Source organism: Chlorocebus sabaeus, chromosome 3 (assembly GCF_047675955.1).
Source record: "Chlorocebus sabaeus isolate Y175 chromosome 3, mChlSab1.0.hap1, whole genome shotgun sequence".
NCBI lineage: Eukaryota > Metazoa > Chordata > Mammalia > Primates > Cercopithecidae > Chlorocebus > Chlorocebus sabaeus.
Genome location: NC_132906.1, coordinates 82619162 through 82635088, shown reverse-complemented (window position 1 = coordinate 82635088; position 15927 = coordinate 82619162). Strand labels below are relative to the sequence as shown.

General features: G+C 49.8%; 1 protein-coding gene across 5 annotated transcripts in view; it reads left to right on the top strand.

Annotated features, from left to right (window-relative positions):
* Window positions 1-653: 653 nt before the first annotated feature.
* The window catches only part of TMTC4 (transmembrane O-mannosyltransferase targeting cadherins 4), a 70126-nt gene continuing 54852 nt past the window's right edge, over window positions 654-15927 (top strand). For 2 of the 5 annotated variants that reach the window (XM_073014475.1, XM_073014476.1), the window contains exons 1-4: window positions 5210-5233; window positions 6793-7008; window positions 11211-11326; window positions 12359-12575. In XM_073014475.1, the coding sequence (XP_072870576.1) occupies window positions 5231-5233; window positions 6793-7008; window positions 11211-11326; window positions 12359-12575 (552 nt within the window). In that variant the 5' untranslated portion in view covers window positions 5210-5230. Of the gene's footprint in view, window positions 745-5209; window positions 5311-6792; window positions 7009-11210; window positions 11327-12358; window positions 12576-15927 lie in introns of those variants that run through there. The other 3 variants (XM_007960791.3, XM_073014474.1, XM_007960797.3) reach the window with 3 other exon arrangements.

The window sequence follows — 15927 nt, the reverse complement described above, 5'->3', positions numbered from 1 at the left end:
GGCCCGAGCCTGCGGTGAATGGGCCCGCCCTGGGTGGCTCTAGCCGCAGCAGGGTCGATGGGGCAGCACGGTCTCAGCGGGAAGAACACGGCTTCAGTCAGTTCTGTTCTGAGAAGAATGTGGAGACACGCACATTTTAAAAAACTCCTCCCGGACAGGAAGAAGTGGAGTTCTGGCTGTTCTGCTAGGACGCCGCAGCCCCAGCGCGGAGACCACCGCGCGGGCGAAGCGCGACACAGGCCAGAAATAGGGTCCCGCACGTGGACCGCGGAGGAAGAAAGAGGGCTCTCCCGGGCTCCCGCAGCTAGCCTCGCCCGACCAGGCTGGTGCCGCCTCTTCCCGCCCCGGCCCCGCCTCAGCTCCGCGCCCACAACCCGGCTTCCTCCTCTCCCGCCTGGTCGGTCTGTCCCTGCGCCTCCTTCGCCGCCGACTAGCGCCCCCTGGCCTGACGTCACCGGCGCGTCCGCCAATGAGCTGAGGAGGGACTCGGCTGCGACCTGAAAGTGACGTGAGCAGCAGCCAATGGTCGGGCGGAGGGGGCGGGTCGAGATGGGTGTTGGTGGGGAGCCCGCGCGCGTGGGGAGCTGCGGGAGGCGCGGGGCGGGGGGCAGGGGCGCGGAGGGGGGGTCGAGGGGGGCGGTGCGCGGGCGGCCCCTCCCCCTGTCAGGTCCGGGCGGGCGCCTGGAGCCGCCGGAGTTTCCGCACCCGGGAGGGCGATGCGGCCGGGGCTCAGGCTCCTTGCAGGTAACGCGCGGGGCGGCCCCTGCAGGGCCGAGCGCGCCGCGGGGCTAGTGGAGTTGAACGCGGAGCCGGTGCGGGCTCCCCGCTGCTGCCGAGTCCCGAGCCCCGCACGGTGGCCCGGGCCCGGCCGCGGCGCTGCTGGAGGAGTTGGTTCCGGGACCTGAGCTGCGGCCCGGGCTGGGGTCACGGGGGACGCGGGCCCCTGTGTGAGCTGCACACGGGACAAAGGGCGCGGTGTTGAGGCTGCGCGCCCCACCTCCCCGCGCCCCGCTCGGGCCCCTGCGCTACTCAGCCCGAGCGGAGGTCGCCGCCCCCAGCCCCTGCCTTCAGCCGCGCGGGCGCTCCTTCGGCCCGGGCGCACCCGGCGCCTGCGGCGCGTCCCCGGAGCGGCCATCTGGCCGCGGGGCCCCGCGCCTGGCCGCCAGCTGGCCGCGGCGCAGGCGATGGCTGGACACAGCCGGGCCGCTTGGCCGCTTGCCCTGGGTTCCGCTGCGGCTCCCCCACCGCGCGGCGAGCGCCTGCTACTCCATGCTGGGCTGCGGAGCTGAGCGGCGCGAGCGCGGGGCCAGCGGCCCGGGCGCCCGGGGCCACCGAGCCGCCACTTCCCGGCGTGGGCTCAGAGTTTGGGGAAGCCGAGCAGGTGGCGCAGCCACTGCCCACCTCCTGCGAACTCTGCGGGGCTTCTAGTCTTGTTGATGTTGTGACTATGGGCTGCGTGTGTGTTTTTCTTTTTTTTTTTTTAACCACACACAAAAGAAGGGAGGAGTTAGAGGAAAGATTTAGCCACTATGAGTCATCCCACACTTCGCTCTTTCCCCGGGATAGCAAATGCATGGGGAGAATGTCTTGAGAAACAGTTATAGTAGGGACTGCCTAGGTCCCCTCCCTGTCCCCTTTCTCTACAGTCCTGTCTGCGCCGGGCGTGCCCCAGATGAAGGTGGGGTAAAATGATGGCCAGCGCACCTAAATGGGGGAAATGGCTACAAGCTAGCAAGCTGGAAACTTTCTGGAACAGTGGAGCTGTGAATATCGAACCACACACATTCTTGCTATAGGCAGCCATGGCCCTCGTGCGCTACTGAAATATAAATGGAAAGGCCGTCACAGCAGGACGATACCTTAGCCTTCAGTAGCATGAATTCAGCACTGCACGGAGGAGGGCGGTGGTGGTGGCTCACGCCTCTGCCTTGAGGGGCCCAGGATGAGGGGCCCAGGATCGGATCAGCCAGGAAACTGCCAGGACCAGGGATGCGGGGTCACAAGTGATCGTGTTCTCTAATCTGATTCCCAGAGGTGCTGTCACCTCTCAGCGTGGCAGAGGATGGCTGGCTATGTGGTTGAATGTTACAGATGAGGTAGAAAGGCTGGGCAGAGGTCAGCAGGCCCCTGGATGCATGGAGAGGAATATTCTTCTGTAGGTGGCTGCTGCTAATTTTTCCAAGGGGAAACATTTAGGTTTGGTGTCGCCATTCTGTTTACTGCAGTCCAGGCTGCTGTGTTAGCTGTCATTGGGTCCTCATGGTTCACAGCTGGATGACATTTGTTTTTCATGGGTCCCTGTTTGGGGTCTTTTTGACCTTCTCACTGATGATTAATTTGTTGTAACCTCCTGAAAACAGAGGCTTGATACGAGAAGTTTGAGAAATTGTAGGATAAAGGGACCTCTGCTTTGTTCCAGATTTCAGCCCCTGTTGAGGGGCCAGTTGATTCTGTTGCAGGAGTCAGGTAGCGAGCAGAACACTGACTTCATTCCTCCCGGGTTGTGCCCTCTGCTTGGCCTGTAGCTGAGGCCACAGTGGGTCTCTCTTGTTGCTTCATAAGGTGAACTAACGATCCAGCTGTGGCAGAGGAGCCAGGCAGGACATCACGTGGAGAAGAGGGACCAGGAAGTGCAAGCTAGGGCCCATCTGGAAGAAAACAGAGCATCCCTTCCTATTTCATGGCCTGAGTGTAAAAAACGGTGGAGGCTGGGCACGGTGGTTCACACCTGTAATCCCCATGCTTTGGGAGGCCGAGGCAGGAGGATCGCTTGAAGCCAGGCGTTTCAGACCAGCCTGGGCAACATGGTGAGACCCTGTCTCTACAAAAAAGTTTTTAAAATAGCCAGGCATGGTGGCATATGCCTATAGTCCCAGCTACTTGGAAGGCTGAGGTGGAAGGATCCCTTGAGCCCAGTAAAGTGAGGCTGTGGTGAGCTATGATCATACCACTGCACTCCAGCCTGGGTGACAGAGTGAAACCCTGTCTCAAAAAAAAAAGGGGAAGGAGTGTAGAGAGGGTGGTCCCCCATCTCTACCACCTTACTCAGACAGGGCTTCTTTTACCTGAGTGCCAAGCCTGGCTCAGGTCATTGAGGAACAGAAGTCGTTTAGTGTTAGAGGAAGGAGAGTTGGGAACAGGGTCACTGTGTATGGTTGTACAGTTTGTACCAGACACCGTACCAAGGAAGCCATGTGCCCTGGGTCTGCCCAAAAGAAGGGTCTGCCTTTCTCAGTTGTACCAGGTCACCCGATGGGCTGCTGCTGGCCCTAGTGCTCAGCCCATCTGCAGGAATAAACAGTCGCAACATGGGTGTGCTCAAGACAGGCGGTCAGGGACTAGGAAGCAGCGGCTAATTTCTCCAAAATCTAACAATAATGAGAACTGGTTGTTTGCATGCATTTTCTCCCTTTAATCCTTTACCACCGCCCTCTGAAGAAAGTAGTGGTGGTACCATGTTGTGCCCAGTGGGGAAACTGATTCTTGGAAAGACTAAGCAGTTCAAGGTCGTGCAGCCGGCAGGTCCAGGTTTGTCCGTCACCAGAGCCTTTGGTCTCAACCACTGGACTAGACTGATCACTTTGCCTGGCCTTCTAACAAATTGTAGCTTTTTTTTTTTTTTTGCATTTCCTAGTGAAAGGCATTTTCCAAACTATACCACTGTGTACATTAACAGTAAATCCCAAAAGAGCATTTGTCAGTATTTTCGGTGGCAGCAAAGATGTGGGAGGCTTTGGAGAAAGGAGAAGGAGCCCCCTGAGATAGAGAAGCAGGGGAGTCATAGCGAGGAGGGGAGAGCCAGCTAGAACTAGGAAATGATGTGGGGGCAGGGGCATTGGAGGTCGGCCAGGTTCTCTGCTGTCCCTGCAAGAGCAGAGGAGGAGATCTTCTGAGATCCACTGAGTCATCCATCCAGTTGACTTCCCAAGAGTCTGCACCTGGCCTACCAGGGTACCTGGTTGATGGTACGGTCCACAGTCTACCTTATATATACTGGGGCTGTTGCTTGGAACATATTGCTTGGAACATCATTATTGCTTAGAGCATGATTATTGCTTGGAACATGATTATTGCTTGGAACATGATTATGCTTAGAACATATTATGCTTAGAACATATATTGCTTAGAACATGACTGTGCTTAGAACATAGTCATGTTCTAAGCAATCTGAGGTACGGCTGCTAATTTAGGAGCACAAAGTATTTCCTGATTTAGTATTCTACTTAGAAGGCCATTTGAACCTTGACAAACGTGTGTGAAATAATTTTCAAATATTTGGGACTGAAGCAGATAATATCCAGGCTCAGTGGTACACTCCTGTAGTCCCAGCGACTTGGGAGACTGAGGCAGGAGGATTACTTGTGCCCAAAAGTTGAATCTAGTCTGGGCAACATAGCAAGACACCATCTCCAAAAATATATTGCATGAGCCAGTAAATTCACTATTGAAACAATAAAGCAGATAACGTCAAAACCAGTTGCATGACCTTTTGTCAACTCATGACTCTATTGTGCATTTCAAATTGCTATAAATTGTTTGTTTTCCTTCACAGTAATTTTCTAAATTTTCTTATTCTCTCCATGTTAAATCATAGTATCTTCGTAACTATTCAGTGTTTGGCTTTGTTGGGGTTTATTGTTTGCGACAGGGTCTCACCCTGTTGCCCATGCTGTAGAGCCGTGGTGTGATCTCAGCTCACTGCAGCCTGGAACTCCTGGGCTCAAGCAGTACTCCCACCTCTCAGTCTCCCAAGTAGCTGGGACTGCAGCCATGCGCCTCCACACTCAGCTGATTTTTGTATTTCTTTGTAGACATGGGGTTTCACCTTGTTGCCCAGGCTGGTCTTGAACCTCTGGGCTCAAGCCATCCACCCGCCTCAGCCTCCCAAAGTGCTGGGATTACAGGTGTGAGCCCTTGCAACCAGCCTTGATTTGTTGTTTTTTTAAGTAGCAGGAGTAATTTCTTTAGCTGAAATGTAAGCATAGATGTTGAGGCCTGTGTGCTGACCTGTGTTATGTTTGCGTTGTAATTTAGATTCGAGAAGTGGTTTATCCTTTGACTGGAAAAGAAAAGTAGCTGCAGTATTCCCCCAGCACTTGCTGAGAGCATGCCTTACGTCAGGCCGTGAGGCTTGAGAGACAAGCAGTGGAAGAGTTGTGGCCTGTTTCATCTCTGGATTATAAATCTGAGCCTCCTTCTGGCTCCTGGAAGGGGACAGCATCACCATGGAATGGTGTGTCCCGTTGCCTGTTGGATCTGTCTCCATCTTCACTCAGACAGAAGGCTGTAGAAGGATGCCTGTGACTTCAGGTGGCCTATTTGGCTGGCTTTTTATTGATTCCATGATCTGGGGTATCCACTTAGAGATCCAGAAACAAATACATCCAAACTGTCTTCCCAATCAAGGGGCTGGGATTCTCTTTCATCTCAGCAGGAAAAGAACAGGGTCCAGGTCCCTTAGTAAAGACAGGAGCCTCGGTACCCATCAACCAGATACTAAAAGGGATTTCTCACAGAAAATCATTCTGTGCTCTGCTTTCAGCCTTCTGGAAGAAAGTAATAATAGCTGGCCTCCCCTGAGCCTTCATTACAGCCAGGCGGTGTTGGGAATCCCGTTTAACCCTCATAACAACTCTAGAAGGCAGGCACTCCTACCACCCCCATGTTAGTGTTGAGGAAACGAGCCCAGAGAGGTCAAGTGAGTTGCCCAGAGGTACCCCAGGTCAGAACCAAGCAGTCTGACCCAAACCTGATCCTGGTAAGTCCAAAGAAAGCCCCTGTCCAGGATGTGGTGGGAATGGGGCCAGATAAAAGTGTGAGTCTGGGGTTAGGTTGGGATTTGTTTTGGCGAATTCCAAGGCAGGAAGCTATCAGGCACCTCCCACCACTGACCGTTAAGATGCTTTGCAGAGGGCCGCAGTGGATGGGCTCAGAGAGGAAAGGGGTTGTGCACAGGACCGCACAACTAACACATGGCAAGGATAGGGCACAGGCATCCCCGGTGAGAAACATTATGCCCATTTGAAAGAAAAGTTCAAAATAGTATATATTTTTATCTTGACTCTTTCACCAGGATTGAAGGTCATATCCTCACATCGAATAGCCTCCCTTCCTTTCCTTTGTATGGCTCAGCCTTTTCTGGGACAAGATATTGTCCCCACCAGTCATTTCCTCTATCTGTCCTCTGTGTCGAGCCACTAGCCTAGGAACCCAGCATTCGATCCTGTGCGCCCCGCCTTAGAGTTTCTCCATTCAACTCCCCTGTCTGTCTCAGAGTCTCAGTTCCCTGGCCTGTGTGCCTGAATGCTACAAATAGACCATAAGCTCTTTCAGAAGCAGGATTGTGTTTTACACACTAACCTCTCTTCTGCCACACACGCCGTGTGCTAAAACCCAGCAGTGACTATTTATTGATTTTTCTTGATTGGATGAGGTAAGATGGTAACTTCTTTTTTTTAAGCTCTGTAAACTGGTTCAAGGATGATTAAAAATGATTTGCCTTGTGGGCTTGAAGAGGATACCATTAAATTCATGTTTCTAAAGGGTATTCCAGCATCAGAAACTAAAGGGCATCTGATTTGATAGATCCTGTGGTCGGACCCAGGTATCTGCATGTGTCCCGTGTGACTTTTCTGCCCACTAAAGTTTGGGAAGCACAGCTTCAAATTATTAATGATCACATCCTATAAAATCATAGCATAAATGACTATCTAGCTGTTACTCACGGTGCCCACTGCAGAAACGGTCCTACCAGTGTTGATGAATATTTATATGGTGTTGTCTTTCCTGCAGATTCCTAACCAGCATAATGCTGGAGCCGGGGGCCACCAGCCTGCAGTTTTCAGAATGGCCGTGTTGGACACTGATTTGGATCACATTTTTCCATCTTCTGTTCTTCCTCCATTCTGGGCTAAGTTAGTAGTGGGATTGGTTGCCATTGTGTGTTTTGCACGCAGCTATGATGGAGACTTTGTCTTTGATGACTCGGAAGCTATTGTTAACAATAAGGTTTGTATCTCAACTCTCTTCTGGTAAACTTAACTGCCCACCTGTGTCTCAGTAATCATCTAAGTTTGTGTTGCATTGTTCTCCGTGGAACGTAGGTTAAGCATTGGCCTGGGCCCCAGTGGTGCTCTCTATTTTTCTGTCTCTTTTCAACATCGCCTCCTTGATTTAGTGCCTTTCTTATTGCTGTCACCAAGGTTCCGAACCCCTGCCTGAGCTCAGGCATTCCCCTCAAGAGCCCCAGTCCCCATATGGATCAAAGAGGCCGTTCTTCTAAGATGACAAGGCAAGGGTATTGCAGGGCATTGCAGACTTAGTATTTCAGGTTTTGTGAAACATTTCCACAGTTGTTCAAAAAAAAAAACAAACCCATCATGCATTTGCTGCAGTGATGGACGGGTGTGATCACCTGCCAGAAGGTGCGTCTTCAGCAGCAGGCAGGGCGCTGGCTGCTGCTTTGTCCTCCGAGACTGTCGGGACAGCCTGCTGACAGCTGCTGGGGCAAGAGGAATGTGCTGCCAATGGGCGCTGCAGTTCCTGCTTGTTTGGTGTTTGGAGATTCAGTTTTGCTGGACTTGCAGAATCCCAGTCAATTTTGCTTACCAGTGGTTGCTATGTATCAGTGCAGGAAAAATGGTAATCTTTTTCCACTCCCTACCCGGAGTTAGGGCAAAAGAAAGAGGTTTGTGGGAAAAGATGAAAAAGATTCAAGCAGGCTACAAACCAGAGCAAGAAATGCAGAGGCAGGCAAGACCCAGAGGAGAAGGAGCTCAGAAATGGCACAAGTTAGTCTCTCGACAATCTATTACTCAGAAGATATTTTCTGTGTGTTCCTTAGCCAGTGAAGAAGACTTGGAGGAAAATACACATTTAGCTCCCTGCTAGATATAATTAGAGCAACTCTTTGTAACACTGTTGAATGCTCTTAAAAATCTGAAGTCATGGATTCTACCAAATAAGTGGAAAGTCATTTTCATGCTGAAAATGTTGAGAACTCTCTATATGACAAGCATTTATTGTATGGGGGGGAACATGACTGATTTGCGTATGTTTATTTGTGACATAATATTGCAATTGATCTCCATTTTGATGGCACAGACTAGATCATTGTTAATGGGTTTTTGTTGTTGTTGTTTTTGAGACAGTCTTGCTCTGTTGCCCAGGTTAGAGTGCAGTGTCACGATCTTGGCTCACTGCAACCTCCGCCTCCAGGGTTCAAGCAATTCTCCTGCCTCAGCCTCCCAAGTAGCTGGGACTACAGGCATCCCATGCCTGGCTAATTTTTGTATTTTTTGGTAGAGATGGGGTTTCACCATGTTGCCAGGCTGGTCTCGAACTCCTGACCTCAGATGATCTGCCTACTTTGGCCTCCCAAAGTGCTGGGATTACAGGCATGAGCCACCACACGCGGCCAATGTTTATTTTTAATTCAAGTTCTTCATTTGTAATTTTCCTCACATTCACTCAGCAGTTACTGTAGATGATTCTGTTTCAGTTCTTTTTTAAACCATGCTTAAAAGAACTAAGTAAGTCTACACAGCTATGTCAAACTGGTGGCTTTTTCATGAGGTGGGAACAAAGTCTTACTCTGTTGCCCAGGCTGGAGTGCAGCGGTGCAGTCATAGTTCGCTATAGCCTCCAATGCCTGGGCTCAAGTCATCCTCCCTTCTTAGCCTCCTGAGTAGCTAGGATTACAGTCATGCACCAGCACATGCAGCTGATTTTTAAAATTTTTTGTAGAGACAGAGTCTCACTGTGTTGCCCGGCTGATCTCAAACTCCTGGCCTGAAGTGATGCTCCCACCTTGGCCTCCCAAAGTGCTGGGATTACAAGCACAGGCCACCATGCCCAGCACAGATTGGTGGCTTAATGGCCACAGAACTGTTTTTCTTACAAAGATAGAGTTTTATTATTTAAATTCCATTATTCGTTTTGGTGAGAATATCTTGACTCTTCCACTCGTGTGAAGCAGAAGACATATAAAGTGTTCATTCAGAAACCGTGTTGAAAAATGTTGGTCAGCTAGGAAGAACAAAAACACGAGCCGTGTTGTGTGCGGAGGCCCTGGTGTCTGGGTGTAATTCTCGTTCCTTCTGTGAGGTGAGGCACAGGAAGCTATTTCGTGGTTCTGCTGAGCATGGTCTTGGCACTGTTTTCGGGAGCATCACACTGTGCCCCTTTTGTTAACTTGCTAGCCCTCCCTTTTTCTTTTCCTAGTTAATGAAAGGCACTCCTCCATTCATTGGCACTGTGCCTACAGTAATGTGAAACAGGCTGTTACTGGATTTTAGTGATGTTAGAGACTGTTTTCCAGATGCTTCCTTGCAGTGTGGAGTTGCCTTTTTTGTTCCTTGAGATGATGATCTTTCAGACAGTGGAGTTAGGGGGAATTTTAGACACAATACGTTTTTTCCATAAATCATCATGAGGAAGAATTGACCTTTCTTTCTGTAGCACGCCCTGCTGTGGAGGCTCCACCTAATCAAATATTTAGAGCCTCGTTGGTGTTCATTTCCTGTTCAAAGGGAGGAAGAGATCCTCCGCCCAAGCCCCTCACAGCTGACCGGGTGCTTCTGTAAGAGTGTAGAAGAAGGTAGGCTTCCAGGCTTGTCACTGAGTCAACGAAGGGAGCAGGTGACTCACACGACCTTCACAGAATCTCTAACCCACTCTCGGGGAGTGGTCAATGCACTCCTGGCCTCTGAAGCCGATCCCCATGGAAGCAAATGTCACCCTTAACAGTGAACATTGGTGAACAGCTTTGCATCTGTCACCTCTTTTCAAGCCTTTCCCTTTGAGTCAGCAAGCACTTAAGTCGCAAGTGCCAAGCCGCACGGTGGGTGTGGACCTTTATTGCTCTTTGAGGCCACCCATCATTTGACCCATTTCTGTTTGGGGCATTCTTAGGTGCTCAGAAGACGATTTGATTAGGGAACTGGCACAGATGGGCTGTTCCGTCAGGTGCGCCCACCTGTTGGAGTTAAGAGCTGGTCACGCGAGGTGGGGGCCCAGAGGCAGCCGGGCAGTCTCTGCAAGGTGCCCAGGGCATGATGGGCGGCTTTGCTCCTGCCATGTGGCCCTGCCCTGGCTTTCCAGGCCACAGGGGCCTCTGTGAGCTGCACACTGCCCTTGAAGAATTCCCTTTTTGTTTAAATTAATCAGAGTTTGGTTACTGCAATGAAGAATCTTGACTGACAACCCAGGGAAATGATCAGCATGTTGTTATTTCTAGTCCCTAAAACATTCGTTTAATTACGCTTTAAAGAGAAAGTTAATCTGTCATTTTTCTTACTTACTCCACCACAGTGCCTTGTTTACCTCTCTTCTCATTAAACACAATTTAAGCCATCTACTTTCATCTTTTAAATGTTAAAATAATGCATTTTAAGCATCTGTAGTATAGTACCAAATTAAACTACCTCAGCAGTAAGAGAAGTACAGAGTATTTTTTAATATTGAATGATTTTTGTCTGTAAAAATTAAGGATTTTTTTCTGATTTCATAGTCTGCTAGCTCATGATCAAAAATGGAAACTTAAGAAAATATGTTTATCCACACTTATGTTTTAACTGGGACATTTTGGTAAGTTACCTTATTTATTAGATGTGAGAGGTTAGTAGTGATCTTATTTAGCTGTGTGGTCCACTTATATTTGACACATATTAAGCACCTTCTGTATATAGCCAGCAAACCCAGATGTGGCCCAGTCCTTGTGGAGCCCAGTCTAGTGGCACAGACAAATAGTCATGTGACTGTAAGTCGCCAGGGTGCCACGCACTGCTTGACAGGGTGAGATGCCCAGAGACCCATGGAAGAGGGACAGGATCAGCTCAGGAAGGGCAGAGCTGGGCAGCAGGGAGATGAATGGCGGGAGGAGTTGAGCCGTGAAGAGTTGAGGGTGACTGTCCAGGGACGACCCGCACATGCAGAGCCTCTGGGTTGGGAGCTGGCAGGAGCACAGCGCCAGAGACGTGGGCCTGCAGAGTTCAGGGGAAGCTATCGGTCCCAGGAGGGTGAAAGCTGATCGGTGTTTGAAGCCCGGTGAGGTGAGCCCATGTGTAGTTTGAGATGATCAACATAGAGAACATACTGGGTGCAGCAGCCCCGCTAGGAGGCCTGACTGCATCCCGGGTGAGAGATGGAGGAGCTTGGCTTAGGGCTGGTGGGAGACCCTTGTCCAGAACGTCCCCTTTGTGTCCCTGCAGGACCTCCAAGCAGAAACGCCCCTTGGGGACCTGTGGCACCATGACTTCTGGGGCAGTAGACTGAGCAGCAACACCAGCCACAAGTCCTACCGGCCTCTCACCGTCCTGACTTTCAGGTAAGCTGTGACGTCGAAGGGCCTGGGAAGGTCACTCCCGGCTTGTGTGTGACATTGGAGACAGGTGTGTGTCAGCAGGCTCTCAGCATTCAGGAGTCCAGTCAGTGACTCAGGTGGGGTCTGAGCTGCTCACATACATGGGTGTCTAGGTGCAGAGAAGGCGAGCGGGGCCCCTGTGAAGGATGGCACGCACATGGGTGGTGGTTCATATTTTTCTCAGTTCTTGGAGGTTTGACCCTTTGCTGGTTAACACCAATGGAATAATATGAGTGAAAGCGACATGAGGCCTCTGATGAAACTTATCTTTTTCACTACAGAAATAAATAAGGTATAAGTCTTCCTACTGTTACCAAGTTAATATGCAAAAGCAAGATGCAGCTTGCAAACAATCCCCCCTCCATTAAACAGGGAGCCACTTGCACTGAATAGATGCATTCACCTCACAAAGGTTTTCGTCCATACCTGCTTCTCGGGTGCATTTAAACACTTGTGTGTAGACGTCCCACAGGAGCGTAGGAGTGATGAATTGGAACCACCAGCAGCTGAGAAGCAGTCAGAATAGGAATCCCTGCCAGCGGAGGGTGTTTCGCTGGGGGAAGGCTGGGGGGCATACTGATAAGGAGCCCTTTGGAGGATAAGCAAGTTACAAGACTCTCTTAAATCCAGGTCCCTAGGGGGTAGCCATGAGTAATGTGTGGAATATTGTATCTTCCTGGAATGCAGCCTTGCCCCTTCTGCATGTAAAACATCGTCTAACTTTCCTTTCGATTTTCCTCTGCAAGTTGCCTCAGTGCCACTCGCCTTGGACACATCCATTTCATCCCTTTTTCCCTGTAGTTACATTCCCACCTTTTCCACAGCCTTCTTAGCTCGACAGGCATTATTTATCTTGGTGCTATTTTTATCAAGCTGGCACAAAGTCTTCCACTTCTCCTTTTAATATTTCCACACACAAGCCTTCCCCTCTAGACCGTTGCCATTTCTTGCCGCTTGCCGCTGCACATGTACCCTGAACACCCTGTGTTTCTGCAGGATTAACTACTACCTCTCGGGAGGCTTCCACCCCGTGGGCTTTCACGTGGTCAACATCCTTCTGCACAGTGGCATCTCTGTCCTCATGGTGGATGTCTTCTCGGTTCTGTTTGGTGGCCTGCAGTACACCAGTAAAGGCCGGAGGCTGCACCTCGCCCCCAGGGCATCCCTGCTGGCCGCGCTGCTGTTTGCTGTCCATCCTGTGCACACCGAATGTGTAAGTGTCGTCTGCACGAGGCATCTGTATGCACGTGAGAAGTGATATGACACCCCCGTGTCTCCTGGTTTCCTAAAACAGGCTCCCTTTATGTACCCATCTTGGTTCCAGAGCTGGAGAAAGTCTACTCCACAGTATACTCTAGAAATAGAAAGGACACTACATAAATACCCTGCCAGACATTTGAAACAATTCTGTCTAGGGCAGAGACATCTCTCTGGTGAAACAAAATGCAGAGCACCATATTGGTGGAGACTGTGTAATAAGGTATGGTGTGATCTCTGCTGATACTTTCTGTTTAGCTTCTAGGATAACACCAGCGGTGAAGACATGGATGTTAAATATTGCCAGGCTTTGGGGTCTGAAGTTCGGAGGCTAAGAACTGTTCTTCAGTGGAGGGTCTGATGCAGTGTTTCTGTGTTCGCTGACTGTTTTATGATTTGTAAAATCCTTTCTTAGACTTAACATGATTGTTACGAAAACGCTGTGACATCACCTGGGCTAATATAACCGTTTCCACTTTAGGAATGAGGGAAAGGCCTGGGAGGATAAAAATTTATCCAGGGTGAGGAGCAAGTGGATGTCGGGCAGGACTTAAATTCTGGGCTTCCCCGGCCTCCACTGAGGAGATGCTGACGTACTTGGTGTTGAACTGGAAAGTGGTGCCCATGCCCTGCTTGGGAGCTGCTCGTGAAGCCTCTCCACCCTCCTCCTCCTCACCCTGTGTGATCCTCTCCCCAAGGTGATCTGGCAGCTCTGGTGGGTGCCCACCCTCCTGGAGGCTACGTCTCCATCCCATCGAGCTGCCTCTGTGTATTTGGAATAGGCTGTGCTGGGATTTCACTAGACATTTGTGAAGTTTTCAGGAACCACCCCCTGCACCACCACATGGACCCTTTGAAAATGCAAAAGGCAGCATGTTTGCTGAGGGACGAGATTTGACTCGAGTCATTCATTCTGTGAGCACGAAGTGCGTAAAATAATCACATACAGTTTATAACTTCCCTCACGGTAGACTTCTCATTTCATCAGGATTGAAATCTCTACATTTAACCAGTTGCATGTTTGCTTCTTGGAGTTTCAAGATGCTGAGCAGAAGTCCTGTTTTTAGCATCTGACTTTATTAAACTGTCTATTCTTCAGTATCAAGAGTGTTGTGGAGTTGTTATCACACCCTCCTCCTGATATCTTTTTAAATCTTTATTTTTTACCTCAGCAAATTCAGAGGACGTTAAGGGCTGGATAGGCTGGGGACTGCTGTGTAAAAATTTAGTTATAAGCTCTTTATAGAGAACTGTGACTGAATTAGACTTTGTTTCAATCCGAGTTCTCTCTGGGACCCAGATATAGTGTAGCCAGTGGTCCTGAATAAGGGACTGGAAGAGAGGGACTCACTGGAGAAGTTCTGGTTCTGTCTTCCTTCTCATCTAATTTAGCGTAATCTCAAAAGCAAAATAAAATACTTGAATTATTAGCCAAGGAAAGTTTTCTAAAATTCTCATTTTAAATATTCAGAATTTGATTTATAAGAAGGTTTCAAGTGCCATCAAGTATAACAGTGTGCTTACACACCTACACACTCACACACACACATTCTCTCTCACACACACTCACACTCCAGATAAATGCACCCTGGGAACATGTAATCTTAAAAGTCCACATTCCAGATGGTTAAAAGGAAACTGAGGCAGACTAGCTCTAGGAGAAAAAGGAGGATTTGAAAAACCTCTATCTCTTCCCCTCCCCACCATGACATCCATTCAAACTCAGATTTCAAGAAATACTTGTGGATAATTAAGAGTTAGCGTTGGAAGACAGATATTTTGTATGTTTACCTTTCAGTGTTTCCGCAGATAGTATTCAGTTTCCTTCTGTCTGCATTCCCCTGTTATCTCCTACCCTGCAGTTAAAAATTCCAGCTCTAGGCCAGGCACAGGGGCTCACACCCATAATCCCAGCACTTTGGGAGGCTGAGGCAGGTGGATTACTTGAGGTGAGGAGTTCCAAACCAGCCTGGCCAACATGGCGAAACCCCGTCTCTACTAAAAATACAAAAACGAGCCGGGCATGGTGGTGCGCACCTGTAGTCCCAACTACTCGAGAGGGTGAGGCAGGAGAATCTCTCAAACCCAGGAGGCAGAGGCTACAGTGAGCCAAGACCATACCACTGCACTCCAGCCTGGGCAACAGAGCAAGACTCTGTCTAAAAAAAAAAAAAAAATTCCAGCTTTAAAAACATGCAAAGAATGGAACGCTCAAGGAAACGGGTGGCAGGCGAGCTCCTCCTAGGTGTTCAGCAAGGAGCCAGTCCCGCTTTCTGGCCAGCAGAGCCAGCAGCCTGAATCATGGCCTTGGGCACAGCAGCCCCAGCCACATTGATCCCTGTGGGATGAGGACAGTGGGGATTTGGTTAGTAAACTGCCTCAGTTTACCCCATTTGTCTCAATGTACATTTATTAAGAGACAGTATAGGCCCCTGCAGGTTTTAGTGACGTGAATTTCTTTTTTTTTTTTCTTTTTTTTTCTGTTTGATACACAGTCTTACTCTGTCACCTAGGCTGGAGTGCGGTGGCGCAATCTTGGCTCACTGCAACCTACACCTCCCAGGTTCAAGTGATTCTCCTCCCTCAGCCTCCCGAGTAGCTAGGACTACAGGCGTGCACCACCACACCTGGCTAATTTTTGTATTTTTAGTAGAGATGGGGTTTCACCATGTTGGACAGGCTGGTGTCAAACTCTTGGCCCCAAGTGATCCACCTGCCTCAGCCTCCCAAAGTGCTGGGATTACAGGCGTGAGCCACTGCACCTGGCCTGACATGAATTTCTTTATATTAACATTTACATTAATATGTTTTAGGTCTTTACACTCTCCAGCATTTCACACTGAAAATGATTTTGCCCACTGCAAATAAGCACCTGAATTTTCCAGTCTTCTAGGGTGATCAGCTATCTAGTGTGCCTGAAATTGAGAGGGTTCTGGGACTGGGGACTTTCCATTTGAAAGCAATGACAGCCGGGCAAAATGGGGATGACTTGGGCACCCCACAGTCTTGCCCCCTCCTGGTCTCCGCTTGGCGATGCTGTAATTGTAGTCAGTGTTTTGTGCTCCTCAACTGACGGGAGTGTCTGTCTTTTTCTAATGAGCCACCGCACATTGCTGAGTGGTTTGTAGACACCCAAAGCCTCTGACAGGCCAGTCCCCACTGCAGGGAGGAGAGTCTGGGAGGGCCACACAGCCCCTGATCTGCTGGTGGCTCTTCAGCTCTGTGTGGCCATCAGCAGGAGGACCCCAGCACTTCCCTGAGGACAGAAGTGGCTTGTATGGGCTTTACTTTTTATTTTCCTCAGAGTG